We start from the raw sequence: 10,416 nt of genomic DNA, 5'->3' as shown, positions 1-10,416 counted from the left end.
TTAAATAGAAAGTTGTATACTCTGCAAGTAACTGTTTTTTGATTGTTTTGGTTTTTGCATCACCAATGAATCATCTTCAGTGAATGGGTGCCGTCAGAATGAGAGTCCAAACTGCTAATAAAAATATTATGGTAATCCGCAAGTAATTCACATGACTCCAGTCCATCAATTAATGTCTTGTTTTTAATTAATGTAAAGTGCTGTTTGTAAGAAACAAATTTGCAATGAAGAGATTTTTTCTCTTTCAAAATAAGAGTCCTCTATCCATATTTATTTTTCCAGGTGAAGGTCATCTTGTCTAATTTAGGAAAGAAATATGCACAGATCAAGCACAAGCAAAAATAGACCAAAATAGCTCTAAACAAATATGCTGGTGGATTTTGATGTTAGAGGACAACAGGGGATAGACTTCCTCACTGGAGGAAGCATTATTATGGATTATAGTATTTTGACCAGAAATAACACATTAAAATGTTTTAATGGATAGTTTGTTTTACAAACATGCAGCATTTCTTAAAAACACAGCTTTTCTTTTCACATTATGTTAATTGATGGACTGGAGTTGTATGAATTACGATGTTTTTAATCAGCTGTTTGGACTCTCATTCTGACGGCACCCATTCACTGCAGAGGATTCATTGGTGAGCTAGTGATGTAATGCTACATTTCTCCAAATCTGTTCTGATGAAGAAACAAACTCACCTACATCTTGGAAGGCCTTATGGCGAGTACATTTTTAGCAAATTTAAATTTTTCGTTGAACTATTCATGTAAGGAATTTAAAATATGAATGTTTACTTATACAGTTATTTCTGCATGTTAAATTAAAAGCAAGTAGTTTAACATTGAAATCACCCAGCAATACTTAATATAGATGTATTAAAAGCTCAAGTGGTGTCAGCCTGGAATTTAATAAATATTGGCCGCATAAAGACTGTCACAAACCAGTCAGTGGTTTCTTTTTTGTTCTGTCTTTTATTAAGCTTGGGGGCTTTATAAAAGGCTTTTAAATGTCTCAGTAGGTTTAAATACTACAAGCTCAAGCTCCTTGAAAAATCAACATCTTTAAGGAATTTAAATGACATTGAATCGATTACGAAGTTCATTTTAAATTCAAGTCTTGAAGAAACGATCTTCTCCCATCCTGGAATACAAAAGAGGACATATAAATCAAACATTCAATAGGCACTTCCAACATGTCCTTGCATTTAAGCACAGCCTACCTGGTACTTCCCCAGTCCCCTGCCAGGTTGTCAGCTACACTGTGCAACATCCAGAACGTTTTCAGCATTTGTGCACCGTCACGTAAAATAAAACACTGACCGACCCAAGCAGAACACGAACCTGCAGATATGCATATATTTTGTCACATCATTATAACATTGTGTTCTAACCAAAGCCAACTCAGAATTTTACAGAGGCCACTTGCAAGGTAACCATAGTTTCTGAGAAATTACATCGGTTACTAGCAGGAAGTGAGAAACTGTGTTGCTTGCTTAAACCCTGCTGGTAGATGCAGTAGCTAGCTACATCATTATGCCGTGAAAAAGCTTTCCCCACTGAGATCCATTCAAAAGTAACCACACATCTTAACAAGTAACAAAAAAGCAAAGTAATTTTGCAGTTTGGTAACCATGGTCAATTTTTCTAAAGGGTATTGCTTTGGTCATTCTACAAAAGAGGTTGCATTTCCATTTGAAACTTTTTCAGAAATTAAACTCAATGTCAAAGCTACGGAGCACAACTTTGCGCTATTAATTTATCTTCTTTCTAATGCAACACAAAATTACCATTAATTTACCACTGGCTGACATGTTTTTGTATTAGTGATGTTGTAACTAATTAAAAACTAATAGGAAGCAGTATCAGCGCTGAGTCCGCTGACAAATTGTGATTAAAGTTTATTAAGAAAAAACAAATTGAAAAAAACTAACATTAATCTTTTTTATTTTTACATATTAAGCATTTTATATTTAATTGTCAACTGACTCTTAAGTGAAAAATGTGAGAAACCACATTAAAATTGCACATTTCCATGGTGTATATAGACCTAAAAACAACAAATGTAAAACACTGAAGCAGGTTAAAAATGGTTTAGTACACAGATTTGTGACCCTGGACCACAAAACCAGTTTTAAGTCGCTGGGGTATATTTATAGCAATAGCCAACAACACACTGTCTGGATCAAAATTATAGATTTTTCTTTTATGCCAATAATCATAAGGATATTATGTAAGGATCATGTTCCATGAAGATATTTTGTAAACTTCCTACCATAAATATATCAACACTAAGGTCTTAAAATTAGTGACAATATATGCTAACTGAAATATGCACCAAACAAGTAAATATAATTACCAGGGTCTCTGTTATTTATTTAAACAGTACTGGGATAAATTGTACATCACTAAACTATTAATTTATAGCAGATATATGGGAATAGTAGGCTTTATCAAAGTCTGAGGCAAACAGACTAAAATAACAGTAACTGCCAGTGTTACATTCACAGGTCTCCCCTAACTAGGGAAGTATCGTTGAAAAGTAGTATGGTAACGTTACTGTGGCTGACACATTATGAAGGTCTAGTATTATGTAGCATGTCTCCGTTTAAACGTACTTTACCTTTCTCCCACAGCACGGAGAATGAAACTGAAGGTTGAGTCCCGTTACCAACTATCCCGATGATCCGTGCAGTGCGGTGCGAACCGGCGGCGCCGCGCGTGCTCTCCACTGCGGTCTGATACACACCTCTGACCTCTGACCCTTCTGCCTTCACACGGAGCGTGGAGCCCAGCTCATTGCGCCAAAGGCCCGTAATATTACAAGAACTGACCTTCGGTGATCAAACGATCATTTTAATTGAGTTAACACGCATGGAGAAATCAGAATATGAATTCGTGATTTCTTTACACTTAAAAGTCAAATACCTTCATATCCAGCGTTGAGGACTCATTTGCGGACACCGTTTGAGTGGCGCTCAAAGTCACAAAAAGCGAATACCACATTAACGAGCTCATCTTGGTCCAAAACTGTGGGACACAGTGGGTTATATGTCACGCTTCACCCTGCCTAAAGTAATCTAGTTAATTAATTTGCATATGCAGTTAATCCTGTTATTGGTCGTATTTAAATTAGGGTTGCCTTTTTCTTTTTCCCTTATTGGAAACTACTAATTAGAATAACCAGAGGGAGGCAGTGTTGACTCAAAATATGCATATTTAATAAGCTTAGATAATATAAAATGGCTGTGTGTTGTATGATGATTTGTTAACTGATTATCCAGCAGTCGGGGTAACATTTTTTTACGCCAGCTAATATGTTATTTATTATTTTTTTGAAAGTCATTTTGTATATGGTTACACAGCTGTAACAAATTAATCTAGATGATTACATACTGTTAAAGTCCTTAAAAATTATTTAACATTTCCACCTTTATGCTTTATTCCTCAACCAATCGTGGAATATACTGTTCAAAAGTTGGGGTCAGTAAGATTTAAAAAAAAAAAAAAATTTATTTAAGGCAATTAATACATTTATTTAGCAAGGCTGCATTAAATTATTCAAAAGTGTTAATACTACCATTTATAATGTTGTAAAAGTTAACTGCTGTTCATTTGAAATTTGCATTAATCAAAGAATCCTAATGAAAGAAAATGTATAATACTTAAAATAAATAAATAAATAAATGTTTCTTGAGCAGCAAGTCAGCATATTAGAATGATTTCTAGAAGGATAAAATCAGAAGGATCATGTGACACTGAAGACTAGAGTAATGATCACAGGAATGAATTATATTTTAAATTATATTAAATTAGTAAACAGTACCTTTAAATTGTAATAATATTTCACAATATTGCTGTTTTACTGTATTTTTGATCTAATAAATGCAGCCTTGGTAAGAATAAGAGACTTCTTTCAAAAACATTAAATATTTTACTGACCGCAAACTTTTGAAAATAAATTTTATGACATTATCACACTATGTGGGGTAAGTTGTCACTTTGTCACACAGCCAATTTGAGGATTTTCAGCTAATTTTAAACAGTAACACAGTTATGAACAAGAAATCAGAATTGTAAAAGCATAAATGCAGGTGACATACAATAAGAATGAATGCTCCCAAACTCTGTAATAATTATCTTCCAATGCCATTGACCTTTTTAATTTCCAGTACATCTGGTATTTTATGTGAGCACGGCTCAGCTGACTTGAAAGTATGCTTCAGCTGTTGGAGAAAATCTTCCTCTTATGACTCAGCGAGTAAACATTGTGTGAAATGACAGGTTACTCCAGGCTGCTGTGCGGCCTTGTGGGCCATTAATGGTTTTTCACTCAACAGCTGCAGAGAGGAAGCAACACTCTTGTGGCATTTCAGAGAGCATTATGTTATGTGCTCATTATATTCGTTCAGAGACACTAAAGCTTTTTATTTCACTTTGTTTTTGTTTTTTTTCTTTTTCTGTTTTTCAGGGAACTGCTACGCGCTTCTGTGTATTTGGATAGGCCAGAGTTTGTATAGATGAAATCACAGGTGAGTAACAGCAGTGGTCTTCTGGTATGTTTTATTTATTTTTAAACATGTGATATTGCTGCATAAACATACCTGCCTTCCCACATATATAAATATGTACACGTTTTTGGGAGGCTAGAGAGCTGAAGATTGATGTGTAAATATTAATAGAAATTGCAGCTTGTGCTTGGAGTCACCTGTTTTTTTTTTTTTTTTTTCTTTGTCACTCATGTTTTGGAAGAACAGGTGTGTGTATCTTTGTAACTTTGCTTCTCTCTTTCTTCCCTGAAAGGATTACTGAGTCGCTTGGGTGATGGTTGCATCAGTAATCCCTGTCCCATCGGACACAACTGCTAGTTTAATAACAAACCCCAAAATATACAGCAAAGAAAAAATATATATATATATTTTTGTGCTGTGCAAAATCTTTAGGTGAGTGGAAAATATTTAAAGAATCTGACTGGACAATCAAAAATTTATTGAAATTACTAATATTATTTTTACATGCACATTACAAGGATTAAAAATACAATAAACACAAAAATAATATACTATAATTATTATATTTTTAAACTGTGATGTATTTCTGTGATGGCAAAGTAGAATTTTCAGCATCATTACTCCAGTCTTCACTGTCACATGATCCTTCAGAAATCATTCTAATATGTTGGTTTGATGCTCCAAAAGCATTATTATTATTATAATCATCAACGTTGAAAACAGTTGTGGTGCATATATATATATATATATATATGTATAGTGCCCTCCACTAATATTGGCACCCTTGATAAATATGAGCAAAGGCAGCTGTGAAAATGTTTATCCTTTTGATCTTTGACTCAAAAAAATCACAATATTCTAACCTATATTGAAGTAAAACAATTGAAAATGGGGAGAAAATATCATGATGAATAAATGTTTTTTTCCAATGAATGTTGGCCACAATTATTGGCACCCCTAGAAATTCTTATGAGTAAAATATCTCTGAAGTATATTCCCATTCATATTTACATTTTTTAGCACCTCAGGGTGACTAGGAGCATGAAATTGTCCAGCCATGACTTTCTGCTCCACAGTGTTATAAATATGAGGAACACAAAGGCCAAATTCCCTTAATCATCCATCACAGCGAGTAAAAACTAAGAATATAGGTCTGATGCAGAACAAGATTGTTGAACATCACAAAATAGAAAGTGGCTGTAAGAAAAGAGTTAAAGCATTGAAAATCCCCATTTCCACCATCAGGGTAATAATTAAGAGGTTCCAATCAACTAAAGATGTTGAAAATCTGCCTGGAAGAGGACGTGTGTCTATATCATCCTAATGCACAGCGAGGAGGAGAGTTTGAGTGGTCAAAGACTCTCCAAGGATCACAGCTGGAGAATTGTAGAGATTAGTTGAGTCTTGGGGTCAGAAACCTAAAAAAATACATATCAAACATCACCACATGTTGTTCGGGAGGGTTTCAAGGAAAATTCTCCTCACTCATCCAAAAACAAACTCCAGCAAATTCAGTTATCAGACACGACTGGAACTTCAAATGGCACGGGCTTCTATGGTCAGATGAAACTGAAAAAAGAGCTTTTTGGCAGCAAACCCCCCAGATGAGTTTAGTACAAACAGGGATAAAAAGTACCCCATGTCCATGGTTAAATATACTGCTGGATCTTTAATGTTGTGGGCCTGTTTTTCTGCCAGAGGTCCTGAACATCTTGTTCAGATGCATGGCATCATGGATTCTATCAAATACCAACAGATAAAAAATCTAAACCTTGACTGCCTCTGTTAGAAATCTTATAATGGGCCGTGTTTGGATCTTCTACCAGGACAACAATCCAAAACAAACATCAAACATCAACATTCATCAAAAAAATTAATCTTTTACCATGGCTGTCCCAGTGTCCTCTGACCTGAAGCCTACAGAAAATGAGTGGGGTGAACTGAAGAGAAGTACTATGGAGCTGTGAATCTGAAGGATCTGGAGAGATTCTGTATGAAGAAAATTGTCTCTGATCTCTTATCAGGTGTTCTCCAAACTCTTCAGGCATTATAGGAGAAAACTCAGAGCTGTTACCCTGGGAAAAGGATATTGCAATAATTGGATGCCAATCATTGTGGCCAACATGAACTAGAGAAAGCATTTATTTCACAATGAGATTTTCCCCCCACTTTCAATTGTTTTACTTCAGTGATAGCTTGGAATTTTGTGAATTTTTTGAATGAAAGATAAAAAGGATAAACAACGCAGATTTATTTTCACAGCCGCCTTTGCTCATATTTACCAAGGGTGCCAATATTAGTGGAGGGCACTGTATATCTATCTATCTATCTATATCTATATATCTATATATATATATATATATATATATATATAAACATCAAAAATTTGCTACCTGGTCTCATGGCATTTACGTACCTGGGTGCACTTTTTAGCGTGACACGAAATACTTACCAATAAGTAGGCCTACATATCACTGCAGTTTCCTAAATAAATGAACACGTTCACACAAATTTACAGAGTTGCAATTAGTAAAGCATAATTTTCGCTCAATTACTTGAAGAATATCATACTATGACTTCAAAACAATATTAATATGCTGGGAGATTTGAAAACTGATGCTTTTGAACGTTAGCATCGCACACATCCAGCTTCATATCTATGGGCTTTCATAGATGATAAGTTTGTTCGGTAGCTCACGGAGTACGGAGACAGACTTAGAAGACGAGAAGCACCACTTTGAATCCCGTGTAACTACGGTTCGACAAAGCAGTTAAAATCTGCGTAAAAGGAAGTTCAAATGGCACAGTTGCATCAGCTAATACCTTTTTATATCAGTTTTGCATTTGTTAACACTATCGGGTAGGTTTAGGGCTGGATTTGGTGTAGGGCATATTTCCAACACGATAGAGCATTAACCTTTAGCAACAGTCCCCGGATATTTGGATTCTGAACCGCCGCAATACGTATCTGAAGCAACATAATAAAAAAAACAGCAATACCTACTGTCACGAATCGGGTCTGCACTCCCGGTCACTCACCACTAGAGGTCACCCGCTCACCACATGGACTTTCACACCGCACATCACATGGACTCCAATTCCCATCATCCAACACTGATCACAGCTGTCACCAATCACTCATTGAACCAATCACACGCACACCTGATCACACAGCATCACTAATCACACACACTATTTCAACCCTGGACATTCTCCCCCTCGTCGCCGAGTATCGTATGCACTATCGCTGCCCTACAGAGCCCGTCAGTTTGCCTTGCCTTGCCTTGCCTTGCCTTGCCTTGCCTTGCCTTGCCTTGCCTTGCCTTGCCTTGCCTTGCCTTGCCTTGCCTTGCCTTGCCTTGCCTTGCCTTGCCTTGCCTTGTGGTTTCCCCTGCCTGGACTATCGCTGACGTTTTGGTTTCCCTCTCCTGTCTTACCCTTTGGATACTGTTCGCTGATCGTCGACCCACGCTTGCCCTAAGTTTACTCTTTGTCTTGTCTCTGCCATACCTGTTTGCCATTGTTTCGACCCTGCCTGTATCTTTGACCATGCCTGTAAATAAAAGCCAGCACATGGATCCGCACGCCTCTCGACTCGTCAGCCCTGTTACAGAATACTCGGCCACGCAAGGATCCAGCGGCTTTCATGAGCAATACTGGCCTGGTATGTACACTTCAAGGCGATTATTAGCCCTCAAGCAGGGTATACGGTCACTTGAGGACTTCACCCAAGAGTATCTAGACATTGCTAATTATTCTGATTTTCCAGATGATGTCTTGATAGATTTTTTCTGTGACGGCATTAATCAGCCACTAAAATCAGAGCTTATTTGTAAGGGTCCACGTTCCTCACTCAGTCAGTTTTTAGATTATGCTCTGTTACGTGTTGGCTCTTCATTTACTGTGGGTGTTGCGGAGGAGGAAAATAACACCGCGTTTGTGACTAAAATGGCAGCAACACCGGAGCCCATTCACAAAATGGCAGCCACAACAACACCCTGTCATGTCATTGCTGCCAGTAAAGAGCTAAATCAAGTCACAGTCAATCTACATAAGTCACCGTTGATCGCCACGAATCAAGCCAAGTCAAAGCTGATCTTCACAAGTCGAGACAAGTCACAGCTGATCTTCATGTATCAAGCCAAGACACAGCTGATCTTCACAAGTCGAGACAAGTCACAGCTGATCTTCACAAGCTAAGTCAAGTCAAAGCTGATCGTCACGAACCAAGCAAGGTCAAAGCTGATCTTCACAAGTCGAGACAAGTCACAGCTGATCTTCATGTATCAAGCCAAGACACAGCTGATCTTCACAAGTCAAGTCAAGCCAAGTCACAGTTGGTCGTCATCAACCGAGTCACGTCTCAGCTGATCTCCTAAAATCAAGTCACGTCACGGCTGTTCGTCCAGAATCACTTCACGTCTCAGCTGCTCGTCCAGAGTCACAGCAGCACGTCACGGCCGCTCGTCCTGAGTCACTTTACGTCACAGCTGTTCGTCCAGAGTCACAGCAGCACGTCACGGCTGTTCGTCCAGAATCCCTTCACGTCTCAGCTGCTCGTCCAGAGTCACAGCAGCACGTCACGGCCGCTCGTCCTGAGTCACTTTACGTCACAGCTGTTCGTCCAGAGTCACAGCAGCACGTCACAGCTGTTCATCCAGAGTCACAGCAGCACGTCACAGCAGCTCGTGCAGAGTCACAGCAGTACGTCACAGCGGATCTCCTAAAGTCAAGTCACATCACAGTTGCTCGTCCAGTGTCATGTCCCGTCTCCGCTGACCGTCCAGAGTCACAGCGTCCCGTCTCCGCTGACCGTCCAGAGTCACAGCGTCCCGTCTCCGCTGACCGTCCAGAGTCACAGCGTCCCGTCTCCGCTGACCGTCCAGAGTCACAGCGTCCCGTCTCTGCTGACCGTCCAGAGTCACAGGATCACGTTTCCGCTGACCTTCCAGAGTCACAGGGTCACGTCTCCGCTGACCTTCCAGAGTCGGGTCACGTCCGGGCTGACACACCCAGATCATCAAGGTCAGTCCTTCATTATCCCAGTCTGATGTCTAGTCTGAGGGATGTACCGCTGGTGTCTGCACGCGCAGCTGGTATCCCCAAACTCACTCATTCTAACCCTACTGTTCCTGAACTGATTCTCCTGTCTGAAACGCTTCCCCTGATGGGGATCGCATTTTGGTGTGTTTGGGCTGCATACACCACCACAGAACTCCCAGAGGTGGCGGCGTCCACTATGATGTCTCTAGAGGTGGCGGCTGACGCTGCAGAACCTCCTGAGGTAGTGGCGCTCCCTGCCGTGTTCCCTGAAGTGATGGTGCCCGCTGCAGTTTCTCCAGAGGTGGCGGTACATGCTGCAGAACCTCCAGAGGTGTCAGCGGTATCAGTCAATGAACTCTCGTGCTGTCCTGTTCCGGCCAAGGAGGCCGTCCCTGAACTCTCGTCCTGTCATGGCTATGGAGGCCATCTACGAATCCTCGTCCTGTCCTGTCGCAGCCAGAAGGGCTGTTCCTGAACTCACGTTCTGTCCTGTCACGGCTATGGAGGCCGTCAAAGAACTCTCGTTCTGTCCTGTCACGGCTATGGAGGCCGTCAATGAACTCTCGTTCTGTCCTGTCACGGCAAGGGAGGCCGTCAATGAACTCTCGTTCTGTCCTGTCACGGCTATGAAGGCCGTCAATGAACTCTCGTTCTGTCCTGTCACGGCTATGGAGGCTGTCAATGAACTTTCTGTGTTCCCTACCTCAGTCCTTGTGTCTGTGCATGTTCTGTCTCCTCCTTATGTCTCCATTCTCCCTAGGTCCCAGGCTCTGCTGTGGGTTCCTGATCCATCATGGTGGTCTTCGGGTCCGTCTGCTCCGCTCTGGTGGTCTTCTGCTCCACCTGTTCCACTTGCTCCGCT

At 40.0% G+C, this 10,416-nt stretch overlaps 1 protein-coding gene across 1 annotated transcript; it reads right to left on the bottom strand.

Annotated features, from left to right (window-relative positions):
* Positions 1 to 939: 939 nt before the first annotated feature.
* avd (avidin) lies at positions 940 to 3,085 on the bottom strand. The gene is made up of 4 exons (XM_058788355.1): positions 2,929 to 3,085; positions 2,624 to 2,834; positions 1,224 to 1,344; positions 940 to 1,144 (listed from the first exon to the last, which is right to left on the bottom strand). The coding sequence occupies exons 1-4, from the start codon at positions 3,016 to 3,018 to the stop codon at positions 1,114 to 1,116; spliced, it is 453 nt and encodes a 150-aa protein (XP_058644338.1). The 5' UTR covers positions 3,019 to 3,085; the 3' UTR covers positions 940 to 1,113.
* Positions 3,086 to 10,416: the final 7,331 nt, after the last annotated feature.

This window comes from Onychostoma macrolepis, chromosome 10 (assembly GCF_012432095.1).
Source record: "Onychostoma macrolepis isolate SWU-2019 chromosome 10, ASM1243209v1, whole genome shotgun sequence".
Lineage (NCBI taxonomy): Eukaryota > Metazoa > Chordata > Actinopteri > Cypriniformes > Cyprinidae > Onychostoma > Onychostoma macrolepis.
This window is presented reverse-complemented; position numbering and strand designations above follow the sequence as displayed.